Source organism: Rhamphochromis longiceps, linkage group LG4, assembly GCF_057381845.1.
Source record: "Rhamphochromis longiceps isolate RC_006_pf linkage group LG4, R_longiceps_female_GT1.1, whole genome shotgun sequence".
NCBI lineage: Eukaryota > Metazoa > Chordata > Actinopteri > Cichliformes > Cichlidae > Rhamphochromis > Rhamphochromis longiceps.
Window position 1 is genome coordinate 10,151,078 of NC_140560.1, and position 23,087 is coordinate 10,174,164.

The 23,087-nt window shown below is 42.5% G+C and overlaps 2 protein-coding genes, 1 long non-coding RNA gene and 1 other non-coding gene across 5 annotated transcripts; 3 read left to right on the plus strand and 1 right to left on the minus strand.

The window, feature by feature from the left end:
- Positions 1-1,275: 1,275 nt before the first annotated feature.
- On the plus strand, positions 1,276-4,107 carry rpsa (ribosomal protein SA). The gene is made up of 8 exons (XM_085403193.1): positions 1,276-1,412; positions 2,178-2,348; positions 2,459-2,577; positions 2,821-3,066; positions 3,333-3,461; positions 3,571-3,733; positions 3,839-3,874; positions 3,967-4,107. The coding sequence occupies exons 2-8, from the start codon at positions 2,216-2,218 to the stop codon at positions 4,062-4,064; spliced, it is 924 nt and encodes a 307-aa protein (XP_085259319.1). The 5' UTR covers positions 1,276-1,412; positions 2,178-2,215; the 3' UTR covers positions 4,065-4,107.
- On the plus strand, positions 2,612-2,750 carry LOC146671028 (small nucleolar RNA SNORA62/SNORA6 family). Its single transcript, XR_014911634.1, has one exon. It is a non-coding gene; the product is annotated as a small nucleolar RNA SNORA62/SNORA6 family (small nucleolar RNA).
- A 918-nt stretch (positions 4,108-5,025) lies between the features above and the next one.
- Positions 5,026-9,481, minus strand: LOC146671029 (uncharacterized). Its single transcript, XR_014911398.1, has 3 exons — positions 9,260-9,481; positions 7,759-7,803; positions 5,026-7,262 (listed from the first exon to the last, which is right to left on the minus strand). It is a non-coding gene; the product is annotated as an uncharacterized LOC146671029 (long non-coding RNA).
- Positions 8,911-22,297, plus strand: LOC146671030 (ubinuclein-2-like). 2 transcript variants are annotated; one of them, XM_085403190.1, is made up of 17 exons: positions 8,911-9,670; positions 10,206-10,334; positions 12,242-12,343; positions 12,798-12,929; positions 13,047-13,153; positions 13,662-14,151; positions 14,283-14,353; positions 14,444-14,573; positions 15,569-15,675; positions 15,757-15,867; positions 16,588-16,731; positions 16,898-16,948; positions 17,030-17,072; positions 18,047-19,330; positions 20,629-20,836; positions 21,333-21,401; positions 21,655-22,297. In XM_085403190.1, the coding sequence occupies exons 1-17, from the start codon at positions 9,359-9,361 to the stop codon at positions 21,699-21,701; spliced, it is 3,537 nt and encodes a 1,178-aa protein (XP_085259316.1). In that variant the 5' UTR covers positions 8,911-9,358; the 3' UTR covers positions 21,702-22,297. The 2 variants fall into 2 exon arrangements, with proteins under 2 accessions (XP_085259316.1, XP_085259317.1); XM_085403191.1 differs by lacking the exon at positions 21,333-21,401.
- Positions 22,298-23,087: the final 790 nt, after the last annotated feature.

Genomic DNA, 23,087 nt, shown 5'->3' on the forward strand with positions numbered 1-23,087 from the left:
CATGCATGACTGTGTACTCTTTCCTTTCATTAACTGAGGTGTATAAAAGAATAATCAGCTGTGAGAGTTCAGGTGTAAAACTATAAAAAAAAAATAGGAGTGTTTTTAAATGATTACAAAGCTGTTGCTCAGAATATTGTCACGCACTGCAAGAACATGAGGGCTGTTAGAGATAAGCGCTGTACCAGTGCACAGGGAGGGGTGGCACGACATGAAATAGGACGGTACAAAGAGTGTAGCACTGTCAGTCTAAAGTAAGAAGGCTATTTAGGCTGAAATAAACAACTGAATTAATGAGTTTAGAAAACTGTTGGCTTTGTAGATCAGCATCTATAAATGATATACAGAACACACTTAACAGACCTGATTTATGACTTTTCCACTCATATTTAGGGGTGATCGATCATGTTTGAAATACTTCATCATATTAAAAATCATTTTAACAAGTTGCATACTTCAGTCATGTACAAGCTGAGAGTCAGCGACTTATAGTGTTTGACTTTATGTCAGAATTATGTCCAATTATGCTGTTTGTTAAAGTTATGTATTATTTGGTGCTCTCAAGTTACACAGCACTGTTTTCAGAGTCTGTTTTTGTTTTGTGCCTTTTTTCTACAGCCATGAGAATTGGCTTTTGTTTTGGTAGGGGGTTGTGAAAATATTTTATTGCATGTGTGTTGGACTGCTTTGGTTATGAAGTTATTTAAAAAAGGAAATCCAATGATTGTGAGGGGTGTTGACATCCCACCTTTTTTACCCAGTCATTTAGGTCACATTCCCAGAAAACAGCTCCAAAACATCTCAGGCATCTGGCCCATGTCCATCACCTCTAATGCCCTTGAAATGTACCCAAACCCCATTTTTCGGTGAGCCCATTAGTCCCACAGAAAACTAATCAGCTGTCTGTTCTGTCTGTGTATTGCCTCGGTAATCTATTGTAATTTAATTTCAAATATAGGACCATTTCAAAGAGGGAACAACAGCAGAGCTCTCTACACACAAGATACGTTTCACTAAAACAATTTCACAATCGTGTACATATTATGATCCCTTTGCCTGGAACACTTTATCTCTGGCAAATATGTTAGGAACACAGGTCAGTCTTTCACCGAGAAGTCAGCGTCTCAGCATTGTCTTAATATGGTCTTTCCATCTCCATTGTCTTAATATGGGATACCCATCCGACCCGTGAGCCCACCTCTGGTTACCTCTGCTCCTACCATTGAAGCACGTGGAATTAAAACTCCACCTAGTGGCGAAAATGCGGATGTTTCTCATTTTTTACCTCCTCCCCGCCTTCGGTTTAACCAGCCAATCACACGCTTGGAAATTTGGTATAAAAATAACGTCATTTCCTTCAAGCGCCCTCTTTTTCACCGTGTGGTCAGATTTCCATACGGCGTTGTTTCGTGGTGAGTTTAAACCGGCCTATTTAGTCATTTTAAATCGAAAGAAATAGTCAAAATTCGTAAAGTTATGACCGAGGACAAAGAACATATACCGTGGGTAGACAGGCGCAGACTACCGTGCCCTAATTTTCTTAATTTTCAACGCATTCATGATGCTAACATTTGTAGCTAACATGCTAGCTGCTGACACGCGCTCTTCCTCTGTTTCTCGTGCGCCTCGCCTCCATCCAATGAACAGCGGCAGTGACGAGATTTCATATGATTGTAATTGATATCTGAAGACGATGGCAACCATACACATGAGTTATCATGACTTTTTACGCTCCAAGTGGCCTTTCGCATCCAAGATACCTCAACTTAATCCCCGCGTTGCTGCTTAGCTTCCTTTAAGTAAGATACGAGCTTCTGCGCCTTCACCCCTCGTAGTTATGTTTTTCCCGACCTTCCTAACGAGATCTGCATATCGTTTGCGCTCCCTAAATGGCTGATGATTTAATCCGGAGGATAAATTGACTTGACACATGCGCGTTTGTGGGGTGAACATGTCTCCGTTGTGGCCTGCTGCAAGAGCACACACTAAGGGAGCATCTTCACTTTGCTAAGAGCTACTGTTCTTGTGCTCAGCAATGGGTTTTTGCTGTTTTGTGTCTGATTAGAAATGCACTGATGTAAATCTAATTTTTTGGATGCTTCTTGTCTGGTCGTGGGTGTACTATTTTGTCTCTTTTGCAGCTTGTAGTTTTTCTAAGTCTACTTTTTTCCCCACAGCTCTCCCACTAACTCGTAACGCAGGGAAAGCGGTCACGATGTCCGGAGGTCTGGATGTCCTTCAAATGAAGGAGGAGGATGTGCTGAAGTTCCTAGCAGCGGGAACCCATCTGGGAGGTACCAACTTGGACTTCCAGATGGAGCAGTACGTTTACAAGAGAAAAAGCGACGGTGAGTGGTGTAGCAGTCATCTGTGCTATGACGATGGAGCTTTTTGATTACTTTGTCCCTGCTGCGGCTTTACATGCAAATGACAAAACTTGTCGTGTTTTGCTCACTAGGTGTGTACATCATTAACCTGAAGAAGACCTGGGAGAAGCTGCTGCTGGCAGCCAGGGCCATTGTTGCCATTGAGAACCCAGCTGATGTGTGTGTCATCTCTTCCAGAAACACTGGCCAGGTAAAGTTCTGGTAAAACTGACTCATTGTTGTTATGTGCACACTGTTAAAACCTGGCACTTGCGTTGGTGTTCAGGTGTCGGAAGTGTGCAAGAGTAATCAGGCCGGGATTCGCTAACACCATAAGGACAACTGTCCCATGAATGGGGTTTGATAGTAACCTGAGCCACAGTTCTTTTTAAAAAAAAATCTAAGTTATTATTTCTGTTGCGATCTCAAGTAAAACCTGTACTGTCTGTTTCAGAGAGCAGTGCTGAAGTTCGCCTCTGCCACTGGTGCCACTACCTTCCATGGTCGTTTCACCCCTGGTACATTCACCAATCAGATCCAGGCTGCTTTCAGGGAGCCCCGCCTCCTGATTGTGACAGATCCTCGTGCTGACCATCAGCCACTGACTGAGGCTTCATACGTAAACATCCCCACCATTGCCCTGTGCAACACTGACTCCCCGCTGAGATATGTGGACATTGCCATCCCCTGTAACAACAAGGTAAAATTCAGTTAGTTTAAAACAATGACGAATGAGTCTTTGCACACACAGCTAGAGCCCTGCTGTTTTGTCTGTGCAGTGTGTGGTGTAGAATGTGTGCTAAATAAAAGTGCCTGATCGCCAACTTCTTTTCTCTGAACCACACCAGGGAATTGGAGTTGAGGTCTTGCCACAAACTCTTTTCTACAGCTTTATGCCTTTTTGAATGTAATGAATCGCAGTGCAGCCCCGACAGGTTTGGATTTGACCCTATTTGTCTGTTTCAGGGTCACCACTCTGTGGGTCTGATGTGGTGGATGTTGGCCCGGGAGGTCCTCAGGATGAGGGGAACCATCTCCAGGGAGCACCCATGGGAGGTCATGCCAGATTTGTACTTCTACAGGGACCCTGAAGAGGTATGACTGGCACACTCAACTTATCTAAAAGTACTGAAGTGGCTAGAACCAAGTGCATGAGGCATACATCCTGCTGATACACTCACTAATGCTTATTATGTGCTTGTAGATTGAGAAGGAGGAGCAGGCTGCTGCTGAGAAGGCTGGTGTTGGAAAGGAGGAGTTCCAGGGCGAATGGACCACCCCTGCACCTGAGTTTGCCCAGCCTGAGGTGGCTGACTGGTCTGAGGGCGTTGCAGTGCCATCTGTGCCCATTCAGCAGTTCCCTGCAGGTGAGATGATTTGCTGCTTTGTGTTTAACTTGTAAATGCAGTGTAAGATTTTTCATTCACTTTTTCACACTTAATGGTTTAAACTTGATTGGGATTTTATTACAGCACCTGCCCCTGTCAAGCCTGGTGAGGTCTATACTGGTGAGTTTTTATATGGATCTTCATTACCTTTGTGTATCATGTGTGCTGTTATAGTCTCTGAACTTAACACCTTTTTTCCTGTTCCATTCTAGGTGAAGACTGGAGTACTCAGCCTGCCACAGAGGATTGGTCCACAGCACCCACTGCTCAGGCTTCTGACTGGGGTGGCGCTGCTTCTGACTGGTCTTAAAATTGATGCTCATGTCAACAATAAAGTGTTTTTTACACTTTGACTTTGATTTGCTGTTTCATCTGATATTTACAATTAAAAGCCCTATTAAAAGTAACAAAAAATGCACTAAATAACCAATTAAGAAGACTCTAATGTCAGTGTTTTGATGGGTTTTCCACAAAATGAATACAGCTGTGGGAAATGAGACTTCATTGAATCATAACATCGCAATACAGGTAGACTGGAAATTATTTGGCTTCTTTGTCTAACTGCACCTCACTGCTTTTTTTTTTTTTTTTTTTTTTTTTTTAAATATTGGCTGTGATTTAAAGATCCAGTGGACTAGGCTTAATTTAAAAAAAAAAAGGCTAATCAGATTATGCATTGGCATTAATCATACCAAATCTATTGCATGTTAAAAACTTAGTGGTTTGCGAATGTGGAATGGGTTGTACCAATTGTAGCACCTTCATGTGTGAAGTAAACATTTCCTGTTTGAGACTACACCCCGGTTTTCTGCAGCTCCACCTGCAGTGGGTCATATTCCTTCACTAGCCAGCTGGAACCTAACCTTAAGTAAAAGGGCCCCTGCAGTTATTTTTCCCTTACTAGGTTGGAGTAGGATGAAATGCATTGGATTTTATACCCAGAAAAACAATAAGGGGAATCTGTGGCATCATTAAAAGTTGCACCACTTATTTCTTTATATTTGGCTGGGGAAATGGGAACGGCAGTTTGCTGACGTGTCCAACCATACGTGGAAATGTTAGTTTTCCCAAAGATGCTTTCAGTTATTATCACACTGATTTGTGTTTAAGGGGTCTACTTTCTCATAAGTTTAATTTTGATTAAAAAGAACTTGATACTGTTCAGTGGGTATTATGTTACGTGTTCTATAGTTCAGGCCAGTGGCGGGGGGGTGGCGGCTTACTGGGCTTAAGCCCAGGTTGTTTTTTCAGAAGCCCGGGGTCTTTTGGAGTGTAATTTTTTCATAGTTAGATGCCTGGCTGACAACTGTATAAAACAAAAACTACACACAATATTCGAATCACACGAGGGGGCGGGGGGAGCTGCTGCCTGCGAGTAAGCTGCTAGAGAAACGCAGCCAGGCAGACGGAGAACTGAAGTTCGACCAGGTACCAAAGCAAATCATTTGAATTGTACAAATAATGTAAATATGACTGTGTATCACGAAAGATTGATATCAAACTGATCACTTGACTCATATTACCTTACTTGTTCTTCAAGTAAATCAACAAATGGTGAAATCAAAAGCCGAATGCTGTTTCTTTAGAGAGTCTTAGCTTACATGTGTTTATTTCATATTTTCAGTTGTTACCCTCCACGGCTAAATAAATCGGTTTCACTAATGCACTGATATACAAGAATGGACATAAGGAGCTTCTTTCAAAGAAAAAACTCTGTTAGATGTTATTTTATATATTATGCTTTGTATGTTGTTCAGTATATTTCTATGCAAAACAAGAGGAACTTCAATACACAGCAGGATATTCACAGTTGAAACCAGATATTTACAGACACTTTATGGAAAACACAAGAACATTTTTTACTGTACAACATCAATTTAGAGTAAACTTGTTTTGTTTTGGATAAATAAATATTGAAATATCTTTTGAATTAGTTAAATGTCAGAATAAAGAGAGAGAGATCTGTCTATTTTTATCACTTTCATCAAAATTAGGAGTACATGTACACTAAGTTGTTAATTAATAAGAAAACTCCAGATGATTCCATTCTGAGCTGAAGAAGCTTCTGATAGGTTAGTAGAGTCCATGTGAGTAAATTTGTGGCACACCTGCAGATGCATATAAGGCAAAACACAGAGCCTGTTTCTTTGACATGGGAAACTCAGGAGATGTCAACCAAAACACCAGAAAAAGAATTGTGGAGCTCCATAAGTGTGGCTCAATTTTGAATACAATTTGGTGCCATTTACAATTAAGAAATACAGATAGTTTCTCTCTTTACTCTTTATATTTATCAACCTAAAAAAATAAACATTTAGTCTGATTTGATGTTACAATTAAAAAGTATCTGTTTTTATCTGGAGAGTATGTAAATATCTGGTTTCAACTGTATATTTGATGATGTTGGTGTTTGGCTTGATTGTCAGCACAAAGAGGGAGAGAGAGGAACAGAGAGGGAGAGAGAGGAACAGAGAGAGAGAGAGAGGGGAACAGAGAGGGGGAGAGAGGAACAGAGAGGGAGATGGAGAATGAGGACAGAACAGAGATGGAACAAGAGCAGATTTCTGACTTTTCTGTGTAAATTTAAGCATGTAACACATTTTTGATTATCCACTGCTAAAAAAAACAGAAAACTGGAAAACTTAAAGACACAATGTAACTCCAAGTCAATCACACTTCTGTGAAATCAAGCTACAGGAGGCCATAGGAGAGCAACAACCCAACAGCAGGACTGATACCTCCTGCTGCAAGGAAGAACAGGAGGAGCACTGCCAGAGCTCTGCAAAATGACCTCCAGCCGGCCACAAATGTGCATGTGTCTGCTCAAACGGTCAGAAACAGACTCCATGAGGGTGGGATGAAGGCCTGATGTCCACAGGTGGGGATTGTACTTACAGCCCAACACCGTGCAGGACGTTTGGCATTTGCCAGAGAACACCAAGATTGGGAACTTTGCCACTGGTGCCCTGTGCTCTTCACAGATGAATGCAGGTTCACATTGAGCACATTATGACAGACGTGACAGAGTCTGGAGACATGATGGAGAACATTCTGCTGCCTGCAACATCCTCCAGCATGACCGATTTGGCAGTGGGTCAGTAACGGTTTGGGGTGGCATTTCTTTGTGGGGCTGAACAGCCCTCCATGTGCTCGCCAGAGGTAGCCTGACTGCCATTAGGTACCGAGATGAGATCCTCAGACCCCTTGTGAGTCCATATGCTGGTGTTGTTGGGCCTGGGTTCCTCCTAATGCAAGACAATGCTAGACTTCATGTGGCTGGAGTGTGTCAGCAGTTCCTGCAAGACAAAGGCATTAATGCTATGGACTGGCCTACCCGTTCCCCAGACCTATATCCAGTCGAGCACATCTGGGACATCACGTCTCGCTCTATCCACCAAAGCCACGGTGCACCACATACTGTCCAGGAGCTGGCGGATGCTTTAGTCCATGTCTGGGAAGAGATCCCTCAGGACACCATCCGCCACCTCATCAGGAGCATGCCCAGGCGCTGCAGGGAGATCATAGAGCCACACACACTACTGAGCTTTATTTGACTTTTTAAAAAAAAAGACATTACAGGCTGATCCAACTTTCATGTAATGTGTTTTTCCACTTTAATTTTGAGTGGGGCTCCAAATCCATGGGTTGTTAAATTTGATTTCCATTGATGATTTTGATGTGATTTTGTTGTCAGCACATTCAACTATGCAAAGAACAAAGTATTTAATAAGAATATTTCATTCATTCAGATCTGGGATGTCTTATTTTTGTATTCCCTTTATTTTTTTGAGCAGTGTATTTCTGATAAACGAAGAGTGTGAAACTGAAGTTGGATCCACCTTATTATATAGTTATTGGGCTATATGGTTATTTGTTACATAGACTATGGTGCACATACAATCAAAATACCCATTCTTTTCTTTACTAACTAAAATGTTTAATTACTTGGGCTAATGCCAATAATAAAGTTACAGACTATGATTATATGAAATGTGTATACTTACTGAAATTGCAGTATTTTAATGATGTACAGTCCATATTAGAGAATCCTGCAAAAGTGTAAAGAAATGGCATAATTAATCCTAGCGTGTTGACACAGTCCTCTGTACATCTTACTTGATTTGAGAGAAATATTATAAAGCATTAATATATGTTGTCCAGTGCTGAGGCAGAACCACTCAGTGACAAATAAATTTTCCTGTACTCTTAAATCTGAATACAGATTATTTAATATTGGAGTAAATCAGTAGTAACTCCAGATTTACTTGTGAAAAAGTACACAAATTAAAGTACCATCAGTGAAAACTGCCACAGTTTTACTGAGAAAGATAACGACAAACAATCAAAAGGATAAAATAAAAAAATAAAAAGGCACAATTGCATCTAAAACACAACACGGCCTCACAACAACTAGAACATGATGTCTTTTAGTCAAACACATGCATGCTCTGTGCTCATCACACTGTGACATTCCATTCTATAAAGTGACACCGCAGATAATATGTGAAGCACAATATTAGTAAATTAATACTTAAAAATTCATACAAACGACATGCATCAATTAAAAAATGTCTCATATCATTAAACCTGATTTCTTGCAACTCCAAAATGAGCCTGAAAAAACGAAAGAAAAATTAAAGGCGTCTCACGGATGAAGTTAAACGGCTTAAAACTAAGATTTTAACCCTGGTGGAGAAATCGTTGAAAAAAAGAGCAGGACGAGGCTGCCAAGTTTAAAAATGAAAGAGATCCAACAGTCAAAAGCGGAAAAACTACAAATTCTTTTCCTCCGGAAATCGGAGAAGACGTTTGAGACCAACAAATATGAGGAAATAAATCTGTCCATGGAGAAGAAATGCAAAGATTTTGAAGATAAATGCGATTGAGAGAAAAACACGGGAGAAGAGAGATAAACACGTAGTTTTGAAAGGGACTTGGATAATAAAGCGTTATGGAAAGATTAAGATTAAAAACCCTGGACACATAAAGTCGGACAAAGGAAGAAGCTGTCTAGTGTGCAGCACCTAGAAAGAGTCATTAAGATGAAAAACAACAAAGTGCCTAAAGATATAACTTAAATGTATTATTATATTTTCTCTTTGTAGTAAACAGCTGAGATATCCTGGCTGTTCAGAACAATCACCTCCTCCACGTTCGCGCTAGTCTGTCAGGTGGGCGTGTTTCTGCGCTGCCATTGGACAAACGCGGTTCCCCTTCCTCTCTGCCTTCCGCTTTCTTTTCATATGCACGCCCAGCCTCTGAATAATGATAATAATGATCAAGATGGCTACTTCAGAATCCTCCTTGCGGTAGCTAACCACCAATTTCATGGAAGCTGTCAAAACTGCGATTTCCTGCAGTTTAAGTCACTCGTAGGCGACGGGGGCTGTTCCAGGGATAATACTGTATGGATTAAAACGGGCCGAGGAGCGATAAAAGTCATTGTGTTGCCCGCAGCACTCATTCCGAGGAAGCTAACTAGCTGAGCAACTAGCTAGCTCTTACTTGTCGACCATCTCCAGTTTAGCTCCCCTGCCACTGGCGGCTGAGAGGAGCGTGGCGCTCCAGGTTTTGTGTGCCCGGACGTCGGAAGGAGAGCGTCAAATGGCAGAGCCGAGGAAAGTGCCGTTCGTCACCATTTCCACCCTCAACACCACCCCGCCGCCGACCCCGGAGACCAGCAAGAAACGCCGCCGCGAAGATGAGGCCGTCGACATCACTTTTGGGAAAGATGGAGGTGGGAGTGCGGTCGGGTCAGGGGGTGGCGGAGGTCTGTTCGGCAACGAGAAAGGTAGCGACGCGCAGAGGGAGGAGAAGAAGCCCACCGTCCGCCTCAGCCTCACGCTGAGCGAGCCGAATGAGCGAGGGTCCTCCGAGTTCAACTACGGCGAGCTGGTCCACTCATCTCTTTCTCAGGTTAGGAGAGCAGAGGCAGACACGGTGGTGTTAGCGGGGGGGCTAACCGGGCACAACTCCGGTGGTGGTGAACTTGTTGTTTTGTTGTTGTTGTGGCTGCTGAACTTTTGTCTGACAGGATTTGCAAATAAAGTAGATCACACTGAGCCCATAAATACGTGATGTTCATGCTCCTTATGTATTTATTTATTTATTATGACCTTTAGATAGATTTTGGAGAGTTTGAAGCAGTGCAGTTTAAAAACGCAGTCTGAATGCAGGCTGAAGTATTTTAAGTGTCAGGGACACTGGACCCTCTTATTATTACCATCCTATCTTGTTACTCCTATGTCTACATCTTATGTTATGACCGATATAGAGGTGTCCTACTTAATCCACACAAGACAAAGAGTTGCTGTAGTGAGAACCTCCCTACTTTTTCATTTATTTTTATTTTTTATGCAGGTTGCATGTATTGCCAGGTGCGATTATGACGTTGATGTTGTTGTCAGCCTTACGTATTTACGATTCAAGTTGCTATCCTGGTGTTCCTCAGGTAAAGCCCGTGGGTTCTGCTGTACCCAAAGGACTCACTCCTCCGCTGGACCCCAGTGACCCTTTTGCAGATGATGAGAAGGAGAGGCGGGAGGTAGAAGAGCTTGCCAGAAAATTTGAAAGCAAATATGTAAGTAGCAAAGTAAACTCGGGCCTGTTTGCATAACACCAGTTGAGGACAACAGTCGTCCAAAGTCGCTTTATGTTGTAAGGTAAAGACCCTAGAGTAAAACGTGAAGAATGTTAGCGTTTCCTGCCTGACTGCTAGTCAGGCGTTTGAGGAATTATTCAACCCTTCATGGTTTAAAAATCTAATTTTTGGAAGCTTCAAAAATGTAGGCTTAGTTCCAGGGTTGAGAAACAGTGTTAAAGCTATGTTATCACTTGATAACAAGTCTTTTCTAATATTGGCTTTTACAAGCACGGGAATGAAGCAGGCTCCATAACAACATGCAAATTAGTGGCGATTCTGAATATTTCACAACAGCCAGAAACGAGACTAACGTCAGAGTCATGTTAGGGAAATTCTAGCTATTTGAATGCTAGGTTTCAAGTTGAAGTTGTTGAATGGTAGCAAAATGTTTGTCCTGGATTTCCCTTCCTTCTGTTTGGCTGCCTGCTATCTAATAACCGCAGGGGTCAGTGGAGTTGAATGATAATGTGACTGAGAGACCTTCTCTGGAGTTTGAGTTATCATAATTTAGCATTTCTGAATTGGTTCTAAGAGAGAGAGAATTTGCTCGTTTACTTTTAGTTTTTATTGTTTGAAAAGTTTACTTTCAGTTTTAGTTTTTATTTGCATGAGAGATGTTGTTTTTTTTTTGTTTTTTTTTTCTCCTTCACATCATTATTTAATAGAGGGCACAGTGAGACTGCTTTATGTCAGCGGTTGATTTACTGTCATAGAAATCCTAAGTTTCAATAAATAATCAGACTGAACTTTCTAAACGTAGAAACGATTTCAATTGCACAATATTGTTTTTGATTAGTCTAATTTTTGTTTTTATTTTAGTAATCTATTATTATCATCATTATTGTTGTTATTATTATTTTACCATACCTAGTTTTAGATCAGTTTTAGTTAGTTACAGTGGCGCCGTTTTTCTTCCACTGACTGACCGGCCAATCAAAAGGTGACTAAAACTCACACAGGTCGATGGTTCAGTGGCAGTTCTACAAAATGGTAACAATGTAGAATAGAAACATTCTGATGTCTTGTTGTTGAAGAGTCACTGATATGTGTGCTGTTGTGTTTGATTGTATCTTTTCTGTTAAATTAATTTAAAAATAATTTCTAAATTTTGTGACTGGTAGGATTTTGTTCTGTATACAGTTTTCTTTTAAAACTAACAGACAATTTAGAAATCTAATAAATAATCTTGAGTTAAAAAAAACATTATTAATTTAATTTCTTGCTCCAGGTGACTTCTGCAGTTAAGACGAGGTTAAACAGGCTTTTACTTACACACACGTGTTGGTTTTTGTGTTTGAGCATGCATATCATTTTTAAATTAAGTAAATATTTTTTTCCCAGTTAATGTATTCCTAGTTTTGCTTGGCATGACAACTCTTTTAGCTTACATGATTCGAACTGGTTAAGAGCTGCAAACCTTTTCTTTCAACCTCTAAAAGTTGATTCTGTTCGTCTGGACGCAGCGTTTTCAGTGGGAGAAACGTTTCGTCACTCATCCAAGTGACTTCTTCAGTCTGAGACAGAATCAACTTTTGGAGATTTACTTACCTGGATGATTGAGCATGACTTTTCTTTCAGCCATAAAGGCCCCCACAGGGTCCTCTGGATGATGAAGTGTCCTTTTCAAAAGTAAAAGTCTCATGTTTATTGTGATCCATGTTTGGTGCTTCCTGTAACCCCAGTACCACAGCGGGACAAGCAGCGCCCCTGCCTCCCTGTACTGAAGCGCTGGTTCTGCTGTCCATATTGTGGTTACAGCTGAATCTGTGTGGGTGATTATTGTTGCGTGTTTCTGTTGTATTTTTAAATATTTTGTGATCTTTGTGTTTACTGTCCATTTGCAGGGCGGCAGCTCGAAGAAGAAGAAAAAGGACAGAATGCAGGATCTCATTGACATCGGCTACGGCTACGATGAAACCGATCCCTTCATTGACAATTCAGAAGCTGTGAGTTTATTCTTTTAAAAAAATTAATCTTCTTTATTGGCGTTCATCAGAATAGGTTACGTTTCAGGTCTCTTTGCCAAAGATTAAAATAAGTAACGACCTTATTTGTAATGAAAGTAAAAAATAAGTGTAGTAAAAAGATGATAAACATTCATGTTGTATTAAAATAATAATGAGAAATTACAGTAACTTTAATATAAAGTCATGGTTCTTTGCTTTGCTTCATTTCCTTTTGTCAGTGGATGCTTTTGATCTGCAGTAGAAACAGAAGAATAAAAGAAACTGGATAAGAGGGAAAACATTAAACAAATAAATATATAAGCTTTAATACTGAGAATAATATTAGTAAAGTTTAGTATTATTATGTGTAGTCGTTTGGAAGACTGACCGTGGGAAGAAGACTGTTGCATCATAAGAAAACAAGCAGTTAATTGTAATTCTACCCCGTCCTCAGTATGATGAGCTGGTACCGGCCTCTCTCACCACTAAACATGGAGGCTTTTACATCAACACAGGCACTCTGCAGTTCAGAGCTGCGTCTGACTCTGAGGGAGAAAACGCGGCTGGAAACGATAATCATTTCAAGGTAGGTGCTTGGTTCTCTGTGCACTCTGTATATGAACAAATAGTTAAAAAGAAAAGCTGTTGCTTTGCTCCTTGTATTATTCTGTGCCTTTTTTCACCTTTTGTGTCTTATCTGCAGAAGATGAAAGACGGTGAAGAGCGAGTGATTAAAAAGCGACGGAAAAAGCAAGATGGTGGAATTTTGGAGGAAAAGAAACCCCGAAAAAACAAAGTACCAAAGTCTGGGTGAGGTTTTGACCTGTAATCCTGTATTATAGTTATTTCAGTAAGTAGCTAATTCGTTCCTTAGATAAATTAACATGAGGTGTTCATTTAAGAATAAGCATTGCTCCTCGTTGTGCCCGTCCCATCAGACAAATAAAGGAATATCTACATTATTCATTTATTTAAAAATAGTTCAACACTACTTTTTGGCTTTTACATGGGACTTGAACTTTAATTTCTGAGGTGAAAGTCCTCTATATAATTTATTTTACCACTAGTTTTTCCCCAGAAGGCATAAGCAGTACTTGGCCTAAACTTCTTTGTAGTACTTGTGTGTTCTGGTCTGTTATTGGCTGAAAGGAGGGTAGGAGGCTAGTTCCGTTTTATGCCACTTTAATTACAATATACTAAACGGTTAGTAAGAATTTGTTGTCCAGTGATGTCAGTGAAACACTGCTGTAACCACAGACCTTATCCCAACGCTGTGCCTTAAACGTCTTTATTCTCTGTGCTTCTTTGGTCTCGGCAGCGTTTTAGCTTTAAACCGGCCAGAAAAGAAGAAGAGGAAGAAGCTGATGAAGGATTCCCTGCACCTGGCCAACATGCTGCGACGCTTCACCAGGGAAAAGGAGGAGATGCGCAAGAAGAACATGGCCGCCGCCGGTCTGCCGCGACCTAGCCCCAAAGTGCCGAACACCAACAGTGCGCTCCTGAACACCCATCCCAAGGCCGCTGGCAGCAACGAGTGCAACATGGCCGACCTTTCCGCAGACCCTGCTGTGATGTCGCTGCTCGGCTCGGCCAACAACGACTTACTGCAGGACATGATGGGTGACCTGGACTTTGGGATGCTGGACTCGCCTCAGCCTTCCAGCCCGGCTCAGGGGGAGAACGGCTCCTTTGGGATGGGACACAAAATGGGAGGTAGCCGGGCGGTGCAGAGCAGTGTGATTACCCCTCCTCCTCTGCCCTGCGGACTTCCAGACCCACTCGCGAAACGCATTGAAGACCTGAGGGCGGTATGAGCCTTCTACCAGCTCATATTTATTTTTTTTTATTAAATAATTGTTAGTAAGAGTGTAAATTAAATGTGAAGTAGACTGCCTACATAACCAGTCCTATTCACTGCTGCGATGTCTGTTTGTCACAGGCGTCCCGTCTGTTTGATGAAGAGGGCAGAAAGAAATTCTTCACACTGGACATGAATAACATCCTACTGGAGTGAGTACATTCCTTCATTTTGAATTAGTGCGGATTAATTTGTATAAAATCAATTAAATGTAAATTTGTGTTTGTTTCTGTGTGTGTCAGCATCGAGCTGCAGGTTCAGGAGCAGCCCACAGAGGTGCGTTCAGCTGTCTACTCTCACCTGGAGGCCTTTGTGCCCTGCAATAAAGATGCTCTGCTCAAACGACTGAAGAAGCTCAGCCTCAACATACAGGTGTGTGGCAGCAAGTGTTCTTACTGTTAGAATGAGTTTTGGTAAAACGGGATCCCAAGAGGTCTACGATTTGCATTTGACATCACTTAAAGGTCCCATGTCCTTCCACTTAGTGAAGATACTATGAGCACCATTTCTACCAGTCTCAGTGTCTGTGGCTTTAAGTCAGACTGGAACAGCTGCTGCACGTTCTTCTTTCAGGAAAACACTTCTATGAGTGACTGGTTCTGCCTAAGGTGTCTTCCTGTTAAAAGGGAGTTTTTCCTCCCCAGTGTTGACAACTGCTTAATCATTCATTCACAAAGACAGATTTAGTGTGAATTTGGCTGTATCAAAATGCAACAGCAGCAAATGGAGCAAAAAGCTAAGTGAGTTTAACTCTACTGAAGCCCAAACGCAGAGTAACACACCCAGTACTACTCATTTTGTTCTAAATCAGCTCTTAGGTTTTCCTCAGTTCATGGATGTCCCTCAGAATAACATTCTGCCCAGAGCTCTGACCTGTGTGCATGCGATTAAAGCATTACCTTACCTTACGTTAGTGACATTAACCCTGCTAGATGCTAACACGGTGGTCCCATCTAAAACTTTTTATAAGAGAGCCGCTTCAGTTCATTCACAAAGAGCAGACCGACAGCAGCTTAAGGCCCTGACTTGTTTTTTGTTGGCCAGAATATGTTTTGCTGTTGATCTCCACAGCAGTACATTTAGCATCTGTGTTGCTATGATGCTCTCCTCAGCACACTCAGCAAACATGCCCATATGCACCCACAATGGATAGCTGTGGGTGAACTGCGGGTCTGTGTAGGCAGTGCAAACCCACACTTATCCCCCGCTTGGGTGTTCACGCAGGACTGACAACAGTCGCAAAAAATGGGCTAAACCTGTTATGAGGCAACTGCTGCATTTGTGCAAAAGCTGTTGTTTTTGTGTCTGTGTGTCCATTATTCATTTCTGTATTGTCCTTATGAGTGTTGATTTCTCTCGTTGTCCAGGATGACCGACTACGAACGCCCCTGCTGAAGCTGAAGTTGGCGGTGTGCAGTGTGATGCCAGAGCAGATCGCTCGATACAACATGGACTGCATTGCCAAAGTTGCAAAGTAAGGACTCGCTCTGGGCTCTTACTCTGAGCTCACATACCTTTTTTCCTTAATCTAAAATGTTTGTTTCTCTGCTCGCAGGCAGCAGTCTGAGGAGGGAGAGAAAAATGGCTCGGAGGATGACGATGAGGAGAAGCCGGGGAAGAGGGTGATAGGGCCTCGGAAGAAGTTTGTGTGGGATGACAGACTCAGGTCAGTTTCCTCTCTGTGCTCACAGGATCCATCCTTTCCACTCTACTTGTTTTCTTTATTCAGCAGTTCAGTGCATTCTGGTAGCTCTGAGTGGCATAAAGCTGAGATCTAGGGCGCTTTATCCATATCGAGAGCATCTGCTGTGATCCCACGCCTCTGGAAACTCTAGGACACAAAAAACAGCCATCATTGATCATATATCAAGACACATCTGGTAGTTGGATCTGCACAGTTTGCATATGAGAAGCCATGTTTGTCGATCATGCGAGGTGTTTGTTCAGCCAGGTCCAGCCCAGTGTTTCTGGAAGCTACTGGAGAGGGAAAGCTGCAGGCAGTCATCAAGTGTGACACTTTGTAGTGCTTCGAACATCACACACTCAGTGCTGGGTGTGTGAATACATTGCAGTACATGCAAAAAATCTTTTATTTAATTTTAACAAAAATTGCTGTAAAATGAACATGATGTGGCTTTTCATTTTAAAAGATCCTCCCCAGTTTTTACCCATCAGCCTTTTATGGTATATTGTAATGTCGTCACCTTGCCAGGTGGGTGGGTGATGTGGACTTCAAGGTTTGTGAATATGTTAACTTGAGAACTAAGCAACGTAGGAATTTCAAATTCATAGTATAGGTGTATTTACTAATAATCTCAGACGAGTTAGAATCTCAGCGACCTCAACCTCAAGATCAGAGGTCAACTTAATGCTGTTTGCCTTCCAGGTCACTGCTGTGTAACTTGGTGCGGGTGAAGCTAACCTGCTACGAGCGTGAAGGCAAGAACACGCTGTCTCTGGAAGACTACCTCAAAGCCTTCATGGAGACTGAAGTCAAACCCCTCTGGCCTAAGGGGTGGATGCAGGCCAGGTGTGTGACAGCAGCTAATGCGATTTCTGTGGTTGTCCAGTGATTATAATAGCGGCTATCTTTCTCGTATGTTTTCAATCATGGCTTAAATAGAATGGTAATGAAGAAGTAATTCCCTAATATTAGTGCTTGTTGTATTCATATTTCTGTATTTCCCCATCTGCAGGATGCTGTTCAAAGAAAGCATCATGGCTCACGGTCATCTCACTGGCTACACGTACGTTTTTCACCTTACTATTAACCTATTTTCTCATCACTGATTTGTTCTAATAACTCATTCAATTTTATTTTGTTCCAGAGCAAAGAAGAAGATGCTCCCTGTTCCCAAAGCCAAGCCAAAGGTTAGTTGAACTTTCAAGTTAATCTGCAATCCATCTGTCAGCAGAGTGACTTTGTAATGGAAGGGCTCTTGATATAGAAGGGATGACTGCTACACATTTTACACTTGCCCACTTTGATCTAAAGTGGGCTGGACCAGTGAAACACTCCTTTTTGTCAGTGTAAAGAACTTTAGTGACTAATATAACTCTCTGAGATAACTTAAAATGAGAAAAAGAAGCATAGTTTCAACCATACTTCTTAGTTTTTCTACATCATAAAGAAATGCAGCTATGGGAAACCAAAGAAATCTGTCGGCACGACTCTTTGGACCTAATTTGTATGAAATAAATGTAAAATTACAAAAAGGGTTCTGGTAGTGCACTACCCAGACTGTCCTGCTATTCCTAATTACTTTGGTGTAGCATGAATAGCCATGGGGGAGGTTTTTATCAACAGGAAAAACTGTAAAACTTATTCAAATATAGTTAAATGTCGGCATGCCCTGCTGTGTCAAGTGCACCAGATTTGAATCTTTGCTGGGTCAGCTCTGGCCATTATGTTTGACACCTCTTCTTTTTTTTTTTTTTTTTTTTTTAAAGGTTTAGATTCTAAATGTGTTCTCATTAGAAACTGTACAGCAGCTGGAAGTTGGAGCAGAAACTCTGGACAGTAAATTGTGAAAAACACAAGTTATGCAAATGATCTCTTCAAAGTGAAACTTTGTCAATAAGGTTAAAGTTCTCTCACGGTGCTCGGCTAACGTTATCTCATGATGCGTGAAATGAGCCCTCTTGTATTTTAATGTGTTTGATAAAATATCAATATTTGGGTTTGTGTATTGATACAGTATCGCCATGCAGAATATTGTGATACTGTTGTTGTGTTTCACCTGCTACTCCTAGTATATGAATGATGATTTCAGATTAACTTGAAGAAACATGGCGGTGCTCTTAAATGTCGCTAAAAGTATATTTGTGTCCTCTGTATTTTCCAGGAGGCTGTGTGGGTTCGTCACACCACACCCTCAGCAGGTGCCACTCCCTCCCCTGCTGCCCAGGTCGCCACGCGTCCGACTCAGTCACCGTCTGAGCCCATATGTCTCGATTCCCTCGATGAGGCTCCCTCTCTGGACTCCATCTCTCAGGCCTTGGCCATCCTTGGCAATGCAGCTAAGGGCCTGGCCCAGGGGGACAGCCCCCCGTCCCCAGATAAACCCAAGACTGTCACCACCCCCTCCGGCCTCCACACCTCACCGGTCATCCTGCAGCAGAAAAAGAACTCTGTCAGCACTCCCAATAGCTCCAAAGCACCTCACTACATCTCTACCTCTTCGTCATCCTCCACCTCTTTGTCTCGGTCTCCCTCCGTCACGTCCTCTCCTCTGCCCTTGGTCAGGGTGGATGGCATGGGGGTTGTTAAGGGCACTGCGCAGGCGCACAGACATTTACTTTTAAACACGCAGAGACCTTTGAGTGTGGGTGTGACTAAAGCCAACATGCCTGCCTCAGTGTCTCCACCTAAACCACGTCCACCGCCCACTGCGTCTCCACTAGTGGCACCAGGATCAAAGACCGGGGTCTCCACTGCCCCTTCTGGGCTCCTCAAAGGCAGCAATAATAACAAAGTCAACAGTGTTGACACTCTGATCATCACATCACCTCGGCTACACACCCTCTCATCGCCCTCAGTCACGGTCCAGAAAACATTTCAGACACCTCACCTGCCCCAGACTCCCCAGAGTAAATCCTCCTCCTCCCTCTCGCAAACACTCCCCAGCGTACAAGCACAGCCACAACCACAGTCTAACTTCATCACCCCTATGCACGCCACTCTCACCAAGTCCACCCACAGCAGCATCCCACCCATCGTCAAACTCACTCCCCGCACACCCAACCCCATCGTCACCGTTGCCACCTCATCCTCAGCTTCCATTTCTCAAAGTCCCAGGTCTCAGGCAACCCCGTCCCTACACCAGTACCCTAACAAAAGCCCAGCAGGTTTCCGCCCGCCGTTCTCAGGTGCCCAAGGAGGAGTGAACAAGCCGGGGCAAGGCAGTTACACTCCTCCAGGCAGCCAGAAGACCCCCAACAGCAACAGCAGCACCAACACCAGCCTTATTAACACCTCATCCATAAGCAAGCATTCAGGATCCAGTGCCTCCCCCACGACAGCCTCTGCCAATCAAGGTCAGCGCCAGAGGTCTGGGGGCGGGACACCTCAGGGCGCCAAGCCAGTCACATCTGTCCCAATGTCATCCGTCTCTTCTCAGCTGCCACAGGTTTGTAGTGCCAGTATGGCTAGATAAGGAAACATGTAGGATGTACATCTGGAAAGTGTTCACAGTGCTTCACATGCCTTATTCGAAAATGGATTAGTTTCATATTTTACCTCTGCATACAGTACAGCATAATGACAAGCAGCAATTATAGCCTCAAGTCTTTTTGAGAATGACGCTGCAAGCTTGGCACACCTATTGTGGGGCAGTTTCTTATTATCCTTCTTTGCAGAACCTCTCAAGTGTCTTCAGATTAAATAGCTGTGCAGCGACGCTCATCTTCAGATCCAGAGATGTTCAGTCATGTTCAAGTTTGGGCCACTCAAGAACACACAGAGTGATCTTGAAACCCCTCTTTGTTATTTTGGCTGAGTGCGTGGTTTCCTCCAGACATGATGCTTCAGACCAAAGTGTTAAATCTTTGTTTCATGAGACCAGAGAATTTTGTTCCTCGTGGTCTGAGACTCTTTAACTGGCTTTTGGCAAACATCATGTGCCTTTAACTGATTCAGTTGATTGTTGTAATGATGCAGAAATGGTTGTCCTTCTGAAAGTTTCTTCTTCTGCCACAGAGCAATGCTAGAGCTCAGTCACCATTGGGTTCTTGGTCGCATTACTGACTAAGGTCCTTCTACCCCGATTCCTCAGATTCCATTTACAGATGATGTAGGCCACTGTGCTCATTGAGACCTTCAATGCTGTAGACATTTTATCTGTACCCTTCCCCAGATCTGTGCCTCGATGTAATCCTGTCTCAGAGGAATTCATGAGAACGAAGCGATGCAGGAATTTCAAATCGATACCATAGGTGTATCTGCTAAAAGAATCTTAAGTGGCTTCGACCTAAAGGTCAAGTTTTCTGAAAATCTTGTGAATGTCACTTAGGATTTTCAAATGGATACGACAGATGTTTCTACTAAAGTCTCAGTGACCTCGACCTAAAGGTCAGAGGTCAAGTTTTCCTGACAAGCTTGTGAACGCAATAACTTGAGAACAAGGCGAGGTAGGATTTTGAAATTGATACCATATGTATCTACCAGCAGGCTGAGGGGTACCACTGGCTACTACCAGCATTTTTTCACTTGTCATTATGTGAAGAATTTTAAGGTGAAAAAATGATTTAATCATTTTGGAATAAGGCTGTAACATGAGACAATGTGGACCAAGTGAAGCTCTGTGAATACTGTGCGGATACACTGTCTGCAGCACATGTACACAGGTGGATTTTTCAACCCTGAATCTGTTGAATGAAACCACTTTCTTCCTGTTGTTAAACACTCCTAACCTGTTTTTTTGCTCAGGTCTCCGCGGCAGGAAGCAGCAATCTGCTCAGCTCAGCCTCGTCTCTTCCGCTCGGTTTTGGGATGCTGGGGGGGCTGGTGCCTGTGTCCCTGCCCTTCCAGTTCCCTTCACTGTTAAACCTGCCTTCGCTGGGTGCAGCAGGCTCCAACACGGCACCCAGCAGCTCTGCAGCCAGTAGCAACCCACCGTTCTCCACCCTGACCCAGAGTGAGTGATGCACACAGGTCACAAGCGCTCATTGTACTGGGGGGGGGGGCTTAGATTATGCACCAGGTGCAACTCTGACATTGATGGCAGCTGCAGATTTAACTAAGAGCATTGCTTTCTTTACAATATGACATCATGAAAGCACTGTATGTGTGAGGCTGTTGGGGTGTGTGTCTGCTTTTGTGTGGGTGTTTCCTGTGTAGGGCTTTTTTTGTGTTGTAGTGCGTTCTCATTTATCACCATGTTTTGTGTCTAAATGTAAGCTTTGTAATTAATGTAAGACATTGCATTTTTGTTTGCTCCCCCATCAATTCTGTATTACATCATGCTTCCTCTCCTATCTCACATTTGGCCTCACACTTCTGCCTTTATCCCCTCCTTTCTCCTCCTGCTCCTTCCTCTCACACGTCTCTCCTCTGACCTCCCCGTTCCGTTGGTACTTGTTCCTCCCATCTTCTCCCTCTTTGTTTCTTGTCGCCCTGTCCTGTCTCCTCAGATCTGTATAAGAGCCTCCAGTCAGGGTCTCAGGTTGCTCTGCCTCCTCACTTGCAGCTCGCTTTCTCAGGTAAAATCTGACCCTCGCTCCCTCCACCTCAAAAGCCTGCTCCTTTGCTCTTCTGCTTTTCCTTTCAAGTGTCTGATGTTCTCTGTCTCAGGTTGTCCCCCCCTCCTCCTCTTTTTATTTATTTATTTTCTGTCCGGTCCTGTTCTCATCTGTTGGTGGCAGCATGCCTTACTTTAAAAAAAACAATTTTTTCCCCCTTCCCTCTTTGTAATGTTTTTGTTGAGATTTCAAACACTGTGCTGTTCCCGTCTAGATGTCAGTCAAAGCCAGGGAGGTGATGCTAAGAGGAAGACTCTATGATCCAGCGGACCCAGCTGATGCAGTCCAATTAAACGAGGAAACGTTGGGACAGCCGGGACGCACAGACCGCACATAACAGGGGTCTGAATTACAGACTTTTGCTTTTAAGATCAGCTCAACTATCCACAACTACCAGTTAAAAATAACCTTTTTAAAACAATGACAACTTTTAAATCTTTGAGCTGTTAAATAAAATGGCAAATGCAGTTTGCCAATGTTTACACAATAGACCTATATCACTGTGGACAGGGAGGAATGAATGAATGGGATTTATAGTTGATTGAGGTGTGTGTGTGTGCTTGCTGGGACTGTGTGCCTTTTGTATGGCTCCCTTTCTGATGCATGGTCAGTGTGTCTACTTGGTGCTGTTTTTATCATAATGTAATTATCACTGATACCTGTAAGAAATGTAAACAAATTGTTGAATTTGAGCTTCTTTTTTTTTTTTTTTAAGAGAGAGCTGTACATGTTTTAATTGTACTTGAATTCCTGGATAAATTTGTTCCTGTATAGAACTCAAACTGACTTTTAATTAAAATCTTTCTCTTCAAATGAATCATTCAAGCTGCATTATGAAAGTCAAATGAAGCTGAAGCTTCTATATCATGTTGACCCCTGGACCATAGACTGTATATAAAAGCTGGACATAAAACAGCATTTTTGGCCATTACTATCTTGGTGTTCAGCTGTGACAAATGAGGTGGATCTGACTGGAAGCTGAAGACAATGCAGACTTGTGCAGAGTCAGCGTACCTACTTTATCCACTGCTCTGGCTTTAATGGGGACCATCCTTTGTGAAATAAACATGTTTTATCCTGTATGACTGAAGTAGAGAGTGAGCCCATACACTATTCGAAGTGTTTGCAGACATCATTAGAATTGATTTCGTTTTCCCAGATCTAACTCTCTGTTAGCATCATTAGCTATTTTTATTGCCTCCAATAGAATGATTAATGTGGCGTCTCTCCCAGGTTTAATGTCCAGACATCCACAGATTAGGTTTGAATGTGAGATGGCTAGGAAACAAATTATATACTGTGCAGTGACTGGAGTTATCTTAAAAATAAAATATAACACATCTGTAATTTTGGGCATAAAGAAAAAAGTAAATAGTGATGTCTGGAAGGGTTAGGGAAATTGGTCCAATTGAGATACAATTAGTAGAGAGAACATGTTGGATGAAAGTACATATTGTGGCAAAGACAAAGGTCATTTAGCAAAAAGATGATACCAAAAACAAACTTCAGTCAAAACAATGCCTGAGATAACCCCACCCAATTGAAATTACAAGGCTAGCCATTCGTATATTGCTACACAATTTGGATTATCTAATAAAAGAATAGAATTTTAAAAAAAGGCCTGATCTTAAGCCTTGTGTTCTGCAG

Excerpts from the sequence above, each read along its gene's own strand:
- LOC146671030 (XM_085403190.1), top strand. The coding sequence starts at position 9,359 with ATGGCAGAGCCGAGGAAAGTGCCGTTCGTCACCATTTCCACCCTCAAC. Across the intron at positions 10,335-12,241 it reads GAAAATTTGAAAGCAAATAT|GGCGGCAGCTCGAAGAAGAA; the intron begins GTAAGTAGCAAA and ends GTCCATTTGCAG. Across the intron at positions 12,930-13,046 it reads GAAACGATAATCATTTCAAG|AAGATGAAAGACGGTGAAGA; the intron begins GTAGGTGCTTGG and ends TCTTATCTGCAG.
- rpsa (XM_085403193.1), top strand. The coding sequence starts at position 2,216 with ATGTCCGGAGGTCTGGATGTCCTTCAAATGAAGGAGGAGGATGTGCTG. Across the intron at positions 3,067-3,332 it reads CCATCCCCTGTAACAACAAG|GGTCACCACTCTGTGGGTCT; the intron begins GTAAAATTCAGT and ends TGTCTGTTTCAG. Across the intron at positions 3,462-3,570 it reads TCTACAGGGACCCTGAAGAG|ATTGAGAAGGAGGAGCAGGC; the intron begins GTATGACTGGCA and ends ATGTGCTTGTAG.